The 17,643-nt window shown below is 41.8% G+C and overlaps 1 protein-coding gene across 2 annotated transcripts in view; it reads left to right on the top strand.

Annotated features, from left to right (window-relative positions):
* Nucleotides 1-6,610: 6,610 nt before the first annotated feature.
* The window catches only part of CDK13 (cyclin dependent kinase 13), a 105,255-nt gene continuing 94,222 nt past the window's right edge, over nt 6,611-17,643 (top strand). For both annotated transcript variants that reach the window (XM_045565230.1, XM_045565231.1), the window contains exon 1: nt 6,611-8,079. In XM_045565230.1, the coding sequence (XP_045421186.1) occupies nt 6,869-8,079 (1,211 nt within the window). In that variant the 5' untranslated portion in view covers nt 6,611-6,868. The remainder of the gene's footprint in view (nt 8,080-17,643) is intronic.

Raw genomic sequence — 17,643 nt, forward strand, 5'->3', positions numbered from 1 at the left:
AGGTTGTCTTTTGACTTTCTCAATGGTGTCATTTCAAACACAAAAAAAGGTTTTTAATTTTGAGGACATCCAATTTGCCTATTTTTCCTTTTGTCATGTGTGATTCTGGTATCTGAGGTTTTGTGTAACCCAAAGTTGCAGAGATTTATTCCTATGTTTAATTCTCAGAGTTTTACAGTTTTAGCTCTTATATTTAGGTCTCTGATCCATTTTGAGTTTATTTTTTATATGGTATAAGTTTGGGGTCCAATTTCATTCTTTTGCATGTGGATATACAGTTGTCCCAGCACCATTTGCTGAAAAGATGATTCTTCCCCATTGAATTGTCTTGGCACCCTTGTTCAAAATCAAGTGATCATAAATTTAAGGGTAAATGAATCCTTAAACGCTGCTTCCAATACCTTTATTGTAATGTTATCTAAATAAAATAAAATTTACATTGCCAGTTTTAAAGAAATTATTACCATAGTGGATAATGATGTTGAACATCATTTCATGTGCTTTGGCCATTTGTATGTTTTCTCTGGAGAAATATATATTTAGATCCTTTAAACTTTTTTTTTTGGTAATTGTATCAACAGTATATTTTAAGATGTTAATGACTACGTACAAGAAATTTTAAAAAAACAAATGAATTGTTCATATTTGTTTATGTTTTCTGTCAAATCTATTGATGTAATTAGTAACTTGAAATATTCTTGTTCTGTAGTTGAACTTCCAAATATTCCTGAATATCTATCTCCTGATAATACATAAACATTCTTATAAAAGTAACCATTAACAAAATATTTACTCCAATAAAATGTTTCTTTCAAATTCTGACATAATGCAATGTAATGATTTACCTCTATAACTAAGGCATAACTAGTACAATGTAACTGTAACATGTGGTTTTGGGATAGAACATGAGTCCTAAGTTTTTGGATCAACCAATTCTCCAAATAATCACAAAAATTACTCAAGGACAGGCATGAAAAATAATTAAAATGCTAGTATGAACCATCAGTAATGAATGTCTGCATCATTTTGTGTAAAGGATTCTGAGGCTATATTTAGGATGAACACAAAGGAGTGCTGACATTAATGACATCTGCCATGGAAGTGGGGTGGGGACTTGTAGTCACATTGTAATATTTAGGAATTTGGCTGTAATAAAATTGGAGAAAGCAGTGGCTTAAATACATTAACAGCTTTATATTTCTTTTTTAGTCCAGGGTTGGTTTGGTGGATCTATCATGTCCCTAGGGAGTCAGGCCTTTCTACCTTCTACCTAGCCATCCTTAGCTTGTGTTTGTTCTTTTGTCATCTCAGGATGGCTGCTCAAACTCCAGTACTGCATTTGAGTTCCAGATGTAAAGAAAAGTAAGGGTGAAGGGCAAAAGGCACAGATCAGCAAAATTGACCTTCCATTTGAAAAAAACATTTCCAGAAGATTCATCCAACAGCTTCCACTTCCACTTCATTGGTAGGAACCAATGGTCACATCTCATCTGCAAGGAATGCTGGGAGATGTAGTTTTTAGCTAGGCACATTTATACCCCCGACAAAAACAGGGTAATGTTAACTTACAATCAAGGGAGAATCCATATAGGAAGACTGTTAGAAGTTAACTCCACTATTACTGTTCTATAAATAGGCAATTATGCTTGAACAAGTGGCATAAACCTGGACTACCCTAGGCAAACCCAGGAGTAGTTTCTAGGTGCTGTTGAGAGGATTAAATGAGAAAATAAATATAAAGCACTTAGCACAGAGCCTGGCACACATTAGATATTCAGTAAATACTACTCTGTTTTCATTACTGAATTTAAAAATTTAAAAGCTTCATTGTCTCATGTTTGCTCTACTCTCTTTTGACAATAATATGCTTTTTTTTTTTTTCTTTGTAGACAGGATCTTACTGTATTGCCTGGGCTGGAGTGCAGTGATGTGATCATAGTTCACTACAGCCTCAAACTCCTGGGCTTAAGTGATCCTCCTGCCTCAGCCTCCCAAGTAGCTGGGACTACAGGCACACACCACCAGGCCTGGCTAATTTTAAAATTTTTTTATAGAGACAGAGTCTCACTATGTTGCCCAGGCTGGTCTCAAGCTCTTGGCCTCAAGTGTTCCTCCTGCCTCAGCCTCCCAGGGATTAGAGGCATGGGCCACTGAGCCTCACAACTATAATGTACTTGATATTCTTATGATGGAAAGTAGTGGGCTGAAAAGAGAGTTTAAATTTTTTTCAAGACTGAGAGAAACCTTAATTATAAGTCAAACAACCAGTCTCTCTAAAGGAGGAGCAATGTTGCCAGACACCGCAGAATTTCCTAGTTATGAGGAAAATTCTGGAATGATAATGTGTATCCTATCTGTTCTTACCATTGTGAACTGTTTGTACCATTAGAAGCATGATGGGGAGAATTGGAATTTTTACTATTTAGTATACCATTTGGCAAACATTTTGACCTAAGGCCCTTTATACTTTTAAAAATTTGTAAGGACTACAAAGAACTTTTGTTTATATGAATTATATTTATTGATATTTACCATATTAGAAATAAAAATTGAGAAAATTAAAAGAATATTCACTTATTTAAAATAACAATAACTCCATCATATATTAACACAAATAGCAGGGCATGGTGGCTCATGCCTGCAATTCTAGCACTCTGGGAGGCCGGGGTGGGAAGATCGCTTGAGTTCAGGGTTCGAGACCAGCCTGAACAAGAGTGAGACCCTGTATCTACTAAAAATTGGAAAATTAGCTGGGTGTCATGGCATGTACCCGTAGTCCCAGCTACTTGGAGGCTGAGGCAGGAGGATTGCTTGAGTCCAGGAGTTTGAGGTTGTAGTGAGCTATGATGACTCCACTGTACTCTACCCGGGGTGACAGAGTGAGACTCTGTTTCAAAACAAACAAAAAACCCACAAATAACACATTTGAATGAAAGTAACTATACAAACAAAACAATTTAGAGAAGAGGATTGTTTTACCTTTCTGCAAATTTATTGCCTGGTTTAATAGAATTGAAATAGGATTCTTATATCTACCTTTTTATGCAATTTGTTACAGTACATTGCTTTTGTGGAATATATAAGGTAAAAAGGGGAGTATTTTAATAGCCTTTTCAGATAATTATGGTTATTCTTTGACACTATACCAAAACTCCATGGTAATTTCTTAAAGGTTAGTTGCAAAGTGGAACATGAAATCATATAAATGAACCTTCCGTATTGTTACATTAAAACCCATCAGTCTGTCTTGTACTTGCAGTGAATCTTTTATTCCATCCATTGGTCATTTGGAAAATACCGGTTCACTAAGCTATGCAGTATTCTAAATGTTTACACATTTCAGAAACCTGTTACCTTAGAACATTCTAGAGAACATATGAACACACAAGCACGAATTCCATTAGCTATCAGAATGATGATGTCATCATGCACGCATCATGTTGCCTCTGGAAAACTACACCTACATTCAAGAGAGAATGAGAGTGAAAAAGATAAATTATACCTTATTATTATGATGAAAATTGTTTTGACTATACAGATCCATTGAAAGGGTCTTGGTATTAGACTACACATTAAGAATAGCTGATATTGCCAGGCATGGTGGCTCATGGTTATAACCCTAGACCTCTGGGAGGCCTAGGAAAGAGGATTGCTTGAGCTCAGGAATTCGAAACCAGCCTGAGCAAGAGAGACCCTCTCCCTCCTAAAAATAGAAAAATTATCTGGGCATCGTGGCCACAGGCCTGTAGTGCCAGCTACTGAGGAGGCTGAGGCAGGAAGATCACTTGAGCCCAGGAATTGGAGGTTGCAGTGAGCTATGATGACGTCACTGTACTCTACCCAGAGTGACAGGAGTACCTCCGTCTCAAAAAAAAAAGAAAGAAAAGAAAAAATCTGATATACTATGATATGACTTGTCAAATAAACAAAGAAAGCAAAAAACTTACCACCTCAGTTTTTTTATAAAGCCAGGAGGCAATAAATACAGAAACACAAAATGCACATAAAACACACAAACAGCAAAATAAAAAAAATATAGTCCCAAATCGCAATTTCAAATCTCTTTTTATGAAGGCAAGCAGTTAGGCTTATAGAAACAGACGGCTTCTAATTTAAAGGTCATACCCATTTTTTTAGGTTTAATTTCCAATTATTAGTATTTCAACGCACGTGGGCAGGTGTCTTTGGAGAGCTCAAAATGCTTCATTCACACCCCCATGGAATCTTTGAGGAAACATGGGTGGTAGAACTGCACTAAAAATATTTTAGTACATGTTTTCTGTTTGCAGTATGGTTTGGGAACTATTCATTTACTACGGATCAAGTTTTCTTTGCAAGTTTAAGATAGAAGATGACATTCTCAAGTAGAACTGGTTATAGATGTGGGGAGCTCCTAGATAAACCTCTTATTTTGCTCTCTTTGTTCTGTTATTCCAGGCTTTCAAACCCAGGATGATGAAGCAGGTTGATCCTATTTTTTGGAAAAAGCCACCTGCCAACTAGTTTTTAGTAGGAGGCTGGCTATAGGACCTTCACTCAGCAACACTGCCAAGGAGAAATTTGTTTTAGGGACTCTGCCCCCTACTTCTCTATTCACTTTCCCAATCTCCTTTCCACTTTTTTCTGGTTGCACAGAAGGTCCAACTGTGTGGCCCACCCAGGCCTGCTCTCTTGGGAAATGCTGACTTTTAAGATTACCTATTCCTTTACCTCTTCCTTTATCCTTCAACACACAAACACCCTTTGTATTCTGTCAGTGAAGTCTGATCTTAGCTTACATCAGTCCAAGGCCATGGTGAAGTGAAGCCAACTAAAATGTTTTACATTAAGGTATGAATGATGGTATGAATGATGTATATCAAGTGCTTAAGAATTACGAATCAACAATCTGAACCAATAAACTTGCAAAGGGTGACTATATGTAGCCATTGAACAGACTGCTTAGCTTTTCTTTCCAACCATACTAAAAGCCAATAAGCCATTTAGATTGTAATCTAATTATCCTGAATGCCCATTCTTTAACTGAAGGGCATTCCTATGGCAAGAAATGAGCTATGAGGTCACTATAGAGCTATGTTTGGCAGCCCCAGAGGTTTAGATATTAAGGTGAAAGTGGGAGAAGTACCAAAAAGGCAGCCCTCATTAGAACAAGATGTATTGATTTCAAGGCCCCTGGTAAATTCTGGGATTTTCAGTAGTCCCTTTTGATATTCCACTTATTCTTCGGAATAATTTAAGTGTTTTTTTTTTTTTTTTTTTTTTAGTGAACAGTGTTCCTGAAGCTTCAGGCTGTGATCCCAAGTGTTTTTAGGATAAGATGGGGCCTCGAACTTTCGTGTACGTGAGACAAGTTAAAGCTAACACCAACTCCGCCCTGTTTTGAGGACTATCCTCTCTCTTCTCGCAGCTGTTCCCATCCCGAGGCTTGCCTGAGGGTAGACGATAGGGTGATTGCCGGCCTAGAAGGCCACTAATAGCATTATTTCTCTGAGAGTCTCATAGCTTCTTGATCTCGCCGTGACCTTTCACTCAACAGGCAGGCAGTGAGGCGTCTACGCAGAGCCAGAGCCGGCACAGCGCGCTGGACGCAAGCAACAGGCAAGACGGGCGTGCCACCACTGGAGAGTCTCGAGCGACAGCAGTGGGCGGCGCATAGAGCTTCTCCTTTCTTTAACCCTTCTTCACACACAGTCCCACCCTCACCGGAAGCGGAGCGGTTTCTACGTACGCCACTTCCGGTGCGGACCGCCGGTCCCTGGCGGGAGCGAGCACGCTAGTGCGCGGCAACTTTGTTCCCGCCTCCCTTGCCCCCGTCACCACTCATCTTCGGCATTCTCTGAACGTGACGTGCGTGCGCGCTCCCGGCCTTACGTCAGGGCCGAGGTGGGGAAAAGCCGAAAGAGCGAGGCAAGAAGGAGGGGTTGTGGAGGTTAGAGTCCAACCAGCAAGTCCCGTCGCCCTCCCTCCTCCTGACGAGGAGCGGAGAGGGAAGGGGAGGAGCAAGCCGGGTCCAGCCGCGCACACCAGGAGCCTCCTCGTGGAGGGGGGAGCGGAGGAAAGGGGTAGCTCCGCCACCTCTGCTTGCGGCGGCGGCGAAGGAAGAAGAAAGTCAGGGCCCCTGCCCACCGCCACAGACTCAGAAACGCCCCCCGCCCCCATCTCCCCGGAAACAGCCCCCCGCCCAGCCCCGCACACTCGCTGCCCTAACCGTGAGCTGCAGCCGGGTCGCCCCCGCCTCGCCCCGCCCCGCCGCCCATCCTCGCGGGCCGTAGAGTGCGCGAGGCCCTAGGCCGGGAGTTGTTGTCAGGCCCAGGCCACTTCCGAGGCGCCTGCGGTGTGTCGCCGCCACCACAGGAGGACGACGTCGACGCGAAGGAGGAGGTGGCGGAGGCGTGTTGTTGTCTCGCCCACTCCCCTCCCCTCAACTCGCCCCCAACGTCAGGGCGCGATGGAGTGAAACGGCGACGAAGGTGGTACTTCCGCGTTGCGCTGCTGGAGCCAAGAGGGCGGCCGAGGCCGCTCCCCCACCTCCGGGGGCACTTGGAGGACTCCGGACTCCCCCGCAGGTCAGCGCCGGGCGCATCTGGTGTTTTTGCTGCCAAGGATAGGACGACGAGCGCGATCGGGAGCTCTGCTGCCTGGATTCTTGCTTCCCTCAGGCCCGGAGGCCGCTGCATACCCCCACTGTGACCTGAAACCCAGGGACCCGAGTCCCAACCCGGATTATCGTGGCGTGTCTCCCGGCCGGCCCTGGTGCTCGGTGTCCCTCCGCCGCCGCCGCTGTTCTCGTTTCCGGCGGAGGAGATGGCCAGGATCTGACCCGGGAGGAGGCCGCACCCGCGCCGCGCTTTGCGGCGGGCTCTAGGCAATGCCGAGCAGCTCGGACACGGCGCTGGGGGGAGGCGGGGGCCTGAGCTGGGCGGAGAAGAAGTTGGAGGAACGCCGCAAGCGGAGGCGATTCCTGTCCCCTCAGCAGCCGCCGCTGCTGTTGCCGCTCCTGCAGCCGCAGCTCCTGCAACCGCCGCCGCCCCCGCCGCCTCTGCTCTTCCTGGCTGCTCCCGGCACGGCCGCCGCCGCAGCCGCCGCCGCCGCGGCCTCCTCCTCTTGCTTCAGCCCGGGCCCCCCTCTGGAGGTCAAGCGGCTGGCGAGAGGCAAGAGGCGCGCAGGAGGGCGGCAGAAGCGGCGCCGCGGGCCCCGCGCCGGGCAGGAGGCGGAGAAGCGTCGGGTCTTCTCGCTGCCCCAGCCGCAGCAGGACGGCGGTGGCGGTGCTAGTAGCGGCGGGGGTGTGACCCCGCTGGTGGAATACGAGGATGTGAGCTCCCAGTCCGAGCAGGGGCTGCTGCTGGGGGGGGCCAGCGCGGCAACGGCGGCGACGGCTGCCGGGGGAACGGGGGGTAGCGGCGGGAGTCCGGCCTCCTCCTCCGGCACCCAGCGGCGCGGGGAGGGGTCAGAGCGCAGGCCCCGCCGGGACCGCCGCAGCAGCAGTGGCCGCAGTAAGGAACGCCACCGCGAGCACCGGCGGCGGGATGGGCAACGCGGGGGCAGCGAGGCCTCCAAGTCCCGCAGCCGCCACAGCCACAGCGGCGAGGAACGGGCCGAGGCCTCCAAGAGCGGCAGCAGCAGCAGCAGCGGCGGCCGCCGGAAAAGCGCCTCGGCCACGTCTAGCAGCAGTAGCAGCCGCAAGGACCGAGACTTGAAAACCCACCGGAGCCGGACTAAGTCATCCAAGGAGCCGCCTTCGGCCTACAAGGAGCCGCCCAAGGCCTACCGGGAGGACAAAACCGAGCCCAAGGCCTACAGGCGGCGGCGGTCCTTGAGCCCGCTGGGAGGCCGGGACGACAGCCCGGTGTCCCACAGGGCCTCCCAGAGCCTGAGGAGCCGCAAGTCTCCCAGCCCGGCAGGAGGTGGCAGTAGCCCCTATTCTCGGCGGCTGCCGCGTTCCCCGAGCCCCTACAGCCGACGCCGCTCCCCCAGCTACAGCCGCCACAGCTCCTACGAGCGGGGCGGCGACGTGTCCCCCAGCCCTTACAGCAGCAGCAGCTGGCGCCGTTCCCGCAGCCCCTACAGCCCAGTGCTCAGGTGAGTCCCGCGGTTCTGTCCGTTTGCTTTAGCTGCGCTGGCCAGATTCCCCAGGAGGCAGGGCAAGTGGTGCTCAGACTCCTTGAAACTATCCAGGTCCACAACTTGAGATAGGGCTTCAAGTAGGGAGAGGCGTTTTCGCGCGCCTGTGACACCTTTCAGGGGGTCGAAGGGACAAAGCAACTGGGCAAACGAACTTTTCTAGCTCCGGAAGGGAAGATTTCTAAGAAAGAATCCAAAGTTTTAAACTTGTGGCATTAATATATTAACAGGTGTCTCACCTGCTCTTTGCTTTTTACGGCACAATTTGAGTAAAAGTAGAGGTGGTTTAAGTTGTCTTAATTTTGAAAGTTTTATAAAGAGGCATCATTGTTGGAGATTTAGGAATGGACTGCAGCTTAGGGACTAATATTGTACGGGGAAATCAGAATCAGGTGCTGATGTCAGAGTTAGGTATGGATTGCAAATATTTCATATGATTAATACAAGCATGGGAAAAACAGCTGTTTTGTAAAGTTTATTCTTTAATATGTGAAAAAAGCTTATGTGCAAGATAATAGTTTAAAGTTCAGAAGATACCTATTTAGTGATCTTCTTGTGTGGGATAGTATTTTTACCTGATCTTTTAAAGCTATGGTTTTAAAAAGTAGAAGAAATGACAAGGTTGTGGTTTCTCTGTTGGTTTGCGATGAGACCCAGATGCTAAAAACATAGATCTAGTTGGTGTAACCAAGTGTAACTTGGTACATTCTTATACTAATATAAACCTGTACCTGCTTACTTTAACTAGACTTTTAAATATCAGTATCTTTGTTCAGAAGTCTTTACTGTAATTTAGTTAAATTGGAGTAAAACTTATATGCGATTGTCACGCCTTTCTTGCAATAGAATACTAATGTGTGCGTTGATATATAATTATCCATTAAGCAAAGTGAATTAAAAACAACTTTCCATTACCTTGTGGGCTCTTATATTCCTTGACATGTTTGGAAATTCAAGGCCTTATAGTTAGGGTATTGCAAAATGACATTTGGATCACTCTTATTTTCCTGTTGGTCTTAGTTTTCAGCAATGCCAAGTGGATGCTAAATATATCTAAGTAAGCGTTATGTTGAGTATCAATATAATACATGAATGCATCTATAAAATTAGCAAATCTCTTTAAAGTGTCAGCCTAGTAAATGTAAAGATATGATGTGTGCAGAGATATGAGTGTTTGTCTTTATACCAAAACGGTTGTATAAATTTTTTCATTCTTACGGTGCTGAAGCACACTTAAAGTTCTAGTTGATGCCTTAAATGAAAAATATCGATCGCCTTTGAAAACTTGTTCACCAACTTTCCGTGTTTTGATTATAGTATTTTAGGTTTGCCGAAAGGTTTGTATTTTTTGCAATTGACTTTGTTTTGCAAACTAGTTTGGTTAAGTTCCAGGACTTTAGGTAGCAATTTTAAGGGTGTGATGCAATTTTAAGAATGGATTTTGTGTTTATCACACTTTTCAGTTGGTGGATACTTTTGCAAGGTTGTTTATTATATGATAGTGGTAGTGGTACGTATTTTATATATACATACCACTATAGTAGTGGTATGTATGATTAGCTACTCATATTTAGCACATATTTCTTGAGCACGTACTATATTATAGCCAGCTGCTGTGTTAGGTACTGAAAGATAGCAGGGAAGAAAGACAATTCATTGCCTTCATGGAACTTGCATTCTAGAGGATCGTTCATTACTGAATCTTTTCATGGGGTTTATATTAACCACCACTATTTCTGATGCATTGGATTTGGAAGAAACTTTAGAATACCTTGGCCAACACTGCTGACAGATGGTCATTTGGTATGTGCCTGAGTGCATCTAGAGGTGGAAAGCAGGTTACTTTGAGGCAGTCTGTTCCTTTAGATTTGGGACTTGAGTTCTAGGCTTGGTTTGCCCAGTTTCTTAGCAAGATTCTTGGGAGCTTAGTTTCCTGACCTGTAACAGGGAAATACTTGGTTTTTTAAAAAATTATTGTTTCTATTATTTCAAGAATCAAATGAAAATTTCTCTTTTGTAAAGTGTGCAGCCCTACAGAAATATAAGGTGATTGAATTATTGTTGAATTGTTAGAGTTCTTCATATCTCGAAACACATCACCTCCATGTCACTTCTGCTCCAAGTTTAAGCCTTTGGAATGGTCCAGAGCACGGTTGTATGCTATCTGGCTCTTTAAAATGTGAAGACAGTTTTCATGTCTTCTGAGTCCTTTTTTCTCTAGGCCAAAAAACTTTAATTTTTCAAAAACTATGGTTTTCTGATTTTTCACATTGCATCTAGGTTGTTGAATGTTCTGCTTAATATGTGGGGCCCAGAATTAACAGCTTAAATAGTTGATTGAAAACTTAAGGTTTGTAAATACAACAGATGTATTGTTATTGTTTAGGAACAATTAATTGAACTCAGTTGTCCAGCTGAATGCAAAAAGTTTTATTTACTTTTAGAATTTATTAATAGTAATTGTGGTAGGGGGCTCATGTTTAATGAATTACTGCTGGATTGTGAGCTCCATGAAGGCAACGGGCCTATCTAGCCCACTATTGTATTCCTAGTGGCCAGCATTCTATCTGGCACAAGTATATTCTTAATAAATAATTCTTGAATAGCTAAATGAAGGGATGATGGAGTTTACTGAGCATGTACAAAATATTATTGTGAGTCTGGATTACATGCTTCCTTTAAGTAAGTATTTAATAAAGACCATGAAATAGTGTGGTCTTTTGCCAGCCCACATAGAGCTGGAAATGATGAATTGTCAATATAGATATTTTTAAGGAAATGCATACACATTCAAAATTATATTGAAATCATGATATAAGGATTTTTTTTTGGTGTCACATCCTAGAATAAATCCTCTTCATTCTAGTGACTTCTACTTCACAACCTGCTCTTTGCTTTCATTTGTATCTTCAGTCCTCAGTGCATGCATTTCTTTCCTTCACTTCCTTTTTAGCTTTACTTTTCCCCCTGTGTAATCTGTTTACCGTATTTTCTTTAGTACTTGACTGTTGGAGTGTGGAAAAATCACATAATCTTGCTGATTGGCCCTATAATAAATGTGAGAGTATATTGAAAAGAGGGGCTGTTTAGGAAAGGGAGGAGATGGTACTGATTGTAGTGTTTTACTATGTGCCTGGCATTGATAAATGCTTAACATACATTCAGTCCCGAAACCTGTGTGATAGTTCGAAACATTCTCATTGATAGACTGGGAAATAGAAACTCTAAAACGTTCAGTGATTTGTTCCAAGGTCAGTGTGGACTCAAACCCTAGGCTGATTCTAAAGTACATGCTCTTAACATTGGGCATGTTGAACCTCATCTGGCATTCAAGGGAGCTGGCCACCTCATACAATGACCTGTTTTGCTGAAATTCAACCCTTGTTCGGGTACTTATGTGTTAATTTCTCTTCCCTGGCTATTTTTCTTCAGCATTTTGAAGATTTTCAAAGATGAGTTCTTCTAAAGATTCTTTTAATTCATTTGTCTTTTATTAATTTGTAGTTTTTATGAACAATGAGGAGGTTTAAGTCTTGTGTATGTCTTTTCTACTTTGTCTTTCCATTCCAGCAAGAAGTAGCAGAAGCTTTCAGTATGGAATAATTTCAAGAACCTGAGACTCTGAAAAAGATGGGTGGACCCTAGATATAAATAAGTGAAATTATGAGCATTGACTTGTTTATTATAATATATGGGGTACCTTGTTACAGATTAGTGTTTTGTCTTGAAAACTAATGTTCAAAAATACATGAAATGAAGATATTCCAGAATGAAAAAAAAGCTGTCACTCATAAAATGCTGATTTGATATATACTTAATAGAAAGAAATGTCATGAATATCCCTAGATGAATGAAATTTTTGACACTTCTTTAGGATACTAGAATAAGTGCAGAAACCCTGAGAAGGGGATTGAAATTTAGATTTACTGTTTTAAATCTCCAAAGCTGTAGTCATTCCTTTCATTCTCAGAAGATAGCCTTGTGTTTTGCCTCTTCTTTGATAAAACTTTACCTGACATTTACATCTACTCAGTCCTTGTTACATTTCTTTCCTCTCACACTAATGTTTAATTCCCTCTTTTCCATTTCCAGCACCCTAATTCAGAATTTGAACTAGGCTATCCTTCTTTAATTGGTTAGACTTCCTGTTACTATGACCTCTCATTTCTTCCTAGTTCATTAGCAGGAGCATTTCCTTAAAATCTTTGTTAGATCATGTTGCTCCCATTATATAGATTTAAGATGCATTGTCAGTTAATGCCTTTTATGATCTGGCTCCATTCTATCAGAATTCTATTTTCAGAAGCACTTTTATTTCTCTGTATTTTTACATTGCTGTTCTCTTGGCTTGAAATAGTAAGAGACACTCCAAACCCTCTTTTCTTCTCTGTCTCTAGCTTTGCGTTCAAAACCAGCTCAAATCCCACCATCTTGAAACCTTTCTCCATCCATCTAGAAAAAGTTAATTCCTTTTCCTTTTTTCCCACAGCACGTTGCTTTATCTTTGTTATAGGGCTTTTAAAAATTGTTTAATATGCTGATGTTACTTGACTGGCTACATTTGTGTTTTCCCTACTAGATTGTAAGCTTCTAAAGGGCACATTCCAAAATTTATTTATTGGTGTTTTTATTTAAATACATTTTTCTCTACAGATTAGTGCAAACCAGTCTGCATAGATACCAATTGTATCTCTAAACTTGCTTGCTATTTTGGTTCACATATGCTATAGGATGGGTGAAATATTAATAATTGTTTTGATTTATAAGGAGGAAATTACGAACCTCCCTCTTCTAGTTTCTACTTTAATGGAATGAGTAGGGGATGGTGGGAGTCACTTTAGTGTGAATAGAATAAATTCATACCTAGTGTTTATATTTTGCCCTTTTGTACTGATCAAGATAGTCTGTTTTTCTTTGTGAGTTTGAATTTATCTTTAAGAGAGAAATTTTCTGGACAGACTGTATGTCAAGCTTTTATTTCACAATTCTGAAAGTTTGTAGCTATTTCTGAAAAATCAGTTGAAAGTGAATATTGCTTAATATTCATATTTCAGATAATTTTAACCTTGTCTCTCATTCTGTACTTTTTCTGTGAATATCATTTTGTTATTGTTGTTATTTTTAGTTTGGGTTGGCTTTGTTTCATGTAGAGAGATTTATAAGCTTTGAAGTGAATGTTGGAAGCAAAAGTATCAAGCTAGAATCAGAACCATTACTTGTTTGTAGTGATTTTGTTCCTTGAATTTCTACACATCTAGATTTTGTGAGAATCTACTGTTCTTAGGAAAATGAAATCGATGTAAATTAGAGGATAAAATGTAGGTAAGAACTGGAATTTAAATAAAATGGAAATGAAAAGAGTAGTAAGAGGAACTGAAAGTGGTAGTTGGGCTACATGTCTCCCCACTTTTTGTTTCTGCATTTTCAGTTGCATGGGGCACTTTCACTGGGATATTTTATTGACACTCTGAATTCAATTTATCTAACATTAAATTAATTATTTCACCTCTCAGGGAGTCATTTCTTTTCTTTTTTATTTTTTTTGAGACAGAGTCTCACTCTGTTGCCGAGGCTAGAGTGCTGTGGCGTCAGCCTAGCTCACAGCAACCTCAAACTCCTGGGCTCAAGCGATCCTCCTGCCTCAGCCTCCCGAGTAGCTGGGACTACAGGCAAGCACCACCTTGCCCGGCTAATTTTTTTCTATATATTTTTAGTTGTCCAGCTAATTTCGTTCTATTTTTAGTAGAGATGGGGTCTCGCTCTTGCTCAGGCTGGTCTTGAACTCCTGACCTCGAGCAATCCTCCTGCCTCGGGGTCCCAGAGTGCTAGGATTACTGGCGTGAGCCACCGCGCCCAGCCCTCATAGTGGTTTTAATTTGCATTTTCTTGATGATTACTTATGATGAGCATTTTTTCATGTAATTGTTGGCCATTTGTAGGTCCTCTTTTGAGAAGTGTCTGTTTAAGCCCTTTGCCCATTTTTTAATTGCATTGTTTTCTTTCTATTGTTTCAGCTCCTTATTTATTTTTAATATTAGCCCCATATCGGATGGACATATGGTTTGGAGATATTTCCTCCTAGTCCGTGTGTTTTCTCTTCACTCTGTTAATTGTTTCCTTTGCTGTGCAGAAGTGTTATAATTTGATATAATCCTATTTATTTTTGCTTTTGTTGGCTGTGCTTTTGGGGTTATAGTCAAGAGATCTTTGCCCAGACCAATATTGTGGAGTTTTTCCCTTATGTTTTCTTCTAGTAGTTTTACAGTTTCAGGTCTTAGGTTCAAGTCATTAATACATTTTGAGTTGATTTTTGTATTGTATATGGTGTGAGATAAGGGTCCAGTTTCATTCTTCTGAATGTGGATATCCTGTTTTCCCAGTGCCATTTATTGAGAAGGCTGTCCTTTCTCCCTTGTATATTCTTGGCATCTTTGTTGAAAATCAATGGACTGTAAATGTATGGGTTTATTTCTGGGCTCTCTATCCTATTCGATTGGTGGATGTGTCTGTTTTTATGGCAGTAGCATACTGTTGTGTTTACTATAGCTTCGTAATAGAATTTTAAATCAGGTAGTGTGATGCCTCCAGCTTTGTTCTTTTTGCTCAGGGTTGCTTTGGCCCCTCTGGGTCTTTTGTGGTTTTACTCACTCAAATTCTTTTTTTTTTTTTTTATTTCAGCATATTATGGGAGTACAAAAGTTTAGGTTACGTATATTGCGCTTTCTCACCCTCCAAGTCAGAGCTTCAAGCGTGTCCATCCCCTAGATGGTGTGCATCCCACTCAATATGTATATGTATACACCCATCCCCTTCCCCTCCCCCCATCTGCCTGACACCTGATTAATGTTATTCCTAAATGTGATCAGTGAAACCAATTTGATGGTGAGTACATGAGGTGCTTATTTTTCTGTTCTTGGGATACTTCACTTAGTAGAATGGATTCCAGCTCTATCCAGGAAAATACAAGAGGTGTTATATCACCATTGTTTCTTATAGCTGAGTAGTACTCCATGGTATACATATACCACATTTTATTAATCCACTCATGTATTGATGGGCACTTGGGTTGTTTCCGAATCTTTGCAATTCTCACTCAAATTCTTGAATGGGGCATTTAAGGCTCCCCAACCCAACCAACCCAAACTACTCTTATGTCTCACTGTATCTCCTGATCCCAATACTAACTGGATTGTTTACTGTTTTATAAACATGGAATTGTAAGCCCCTATGCCTTAGTTTCTATCCTTCCTTCCGGGCTATCTTTTTTTTTTTTTTTTTGAGACAGAGTCTCACTCTGTTGCCTGGGCTAGAGTGCCGTGGTGTCAGCTTAGCTCACAGCGACCTCAAACTCCCTGGGCTCAAGCGATCCTTCTGCCTCAGCCTCCCGAGTATCTGGGACTGCAGGCATGCGCCACCATGCCTGGCTAATTTTTTTCTATATATTTTTTAGTTGTCCAGGTAATTCTCTTTCTATTTTTAGTAGAGACGAGGTCTTGCTCTTGCTCAGGCTGGTCTGGAACTCCTGAGCTCAAAGGATCCACCCGCCTCGGCCTCCCAGAGTGCTAGGATTACAGGCATGAGCCACCGCGCCGGCCTAGCCAATCTTATTTGTTCATTCTTCCAGCCTTTATTCAGGTGTTATCTTATCTGTGAAGCCTTCATTAATCTCATCCAGAAATGATTTTTTTTTTTTTTTTTGAGACAGAGTCTCGCTTTGTTGCCCGGGCTAGAGTGAGTGCCGTGGCGTCAGCCTAGCTCACAGCAACCTCAAATTCCTGGGCTTCAGCGATCCTACTGCCTCAGCCTCCCAAGTTGCTGGGACTACAGGCATGTGCCACCATGCCCGGCTAATTTTTTCTATATATATTTTAGTTGGCCAGATAATTTCTATTTTTTTAATAGAGACAGGGTCTCGCTCTTGCTCAGGCTGGTCTCGAACTCCTGACCTTGAGCGATCCACCCGCCTTGGCCTCCCAGAGTGCTAGGATTACAGGCGTGAGCCACTGCGCCCGGCCCAGAAGTGATTTTTCTTAATGACTTTAGCACTGAGATGGCTTTATGAATACTTAACTACATCCATGCTTGCATTAATTAGATCTGTCTGGTTCCCTGCCCTCCCCTCCCCTTCTAGGTGCATTTGTCCTTTGGTATCTGTTGGGGATTGATTTCAGGACCTCCCTCAGATACCAAAATCTGAAGATGCTCAAATCCCTGATATAAAATGGCCTAGTATTTGCATATAGCCTGTCAACTTCCTTCCAAATACGTTAAATCATCTCTAGATTATTTATAATACCTAATACATTGTAAATGCTATGTAAATGGTGGTTGTTCAGGGAATAATGACAGGTAAAAACGTCTGTACATGTTCAGTGCAGATGCAGTTTTTTTCCCCAAATATTTTTGATGTGTAGTTGATTAAGTCCACAGATGCAGAACCCATGAATATGAGGGCTGACTGTATATTGAACATGTTTCATCCATTTGTGTTTTAAAAACAAATCATTTTTATTAAGGTATAATTTACATACACTGAAATTTACCAGTTTTAAGTGTGCAGTTGAATGGGTTTTGACAAATAGATGCACTTTTGTAACCATTATCACGATCATGATATAGAATGTTTCCTTTGCACCCAAAAGTTCCCTTGTTCCTCTTTACAGTCAGTCCCCTATACCTACCCCTGGTCCTTGGCAGCCACTAATCTGCTCTCTGTCACTGTAGTTTTACCTTTATTTATATGAATGGGTAAATCAGTCATCATACAGTATATAGTCATTGGTGTCTGGCATTTTAGATGCTTTTGAGATGCATCCATATTGCATGTCTGAATGGTTTGTCCCTTTTTATTGCTGAGTAATCTATTGTATAGATATATCATAATTTGCTTATTTATTATCCAAAGTTGATGGGCATTTGAGTTGTTTCTAGTTTTTGGCTATTAGAACAAAGCTACTGAATGTTTGAGTACAGTGTTTTGTTTTCATTTCTTTTGAGTGAATAAATTAGGAAAGGGATTGCTGTGTTGTATGGTAAGTGGATGTTTGGCTTTCTAAAATGCCGAGCTGTTTATAGTCAGTAGTGTTTGAGCATTGCAGATGCTTCATATCCTCACTAAGACTTCCATTTTTTTTTTTTTTGTCCGTTTGGTTTTAGCTATTCTAGTGGATGTATAGTGCTATCTCATGGTGTTTTTGGTAACTCGCTAATGATTAATAATGTTGAACGTCTTTCCATATGCTTGTTTGCCGTTCGTATCTTCTGTTACATGTCTCAGAATGTTTTGTCCATATTCTTTATGAATTGGGTTGTCTTACTGAGTTGTAAGAGTATATATTCTGCATACAGGTACATGTTTTCCAAATATTTATTCCTCATTCTGTAGCTTGTTTTCTTTAACAATAATTTCAGAGAACAGAAGTTTTAAATTTTGATGAAAACCAATGTAGCATTTTTTCTTATATGAGTTTTGCTTTTGTGTCTAAAAAACAAAACAAAACAAAACTTTGCCTAACTCACAGT

The sequence above is a fragment of the Lemur catta genome, chromosome 11, assembly GCF_020740605.2.
Source record: "Lemur catta isolate mLemCat1 chromosome 11, mLemCat1.pri, whole genome shotgun sequence".
Taxonomy (NCBI): domain Eukaryota; kingdom Metazoa; phylum Chordata; class Mammalia; order Primates; family Lemuridae; genus Lemur; species Lemur catta.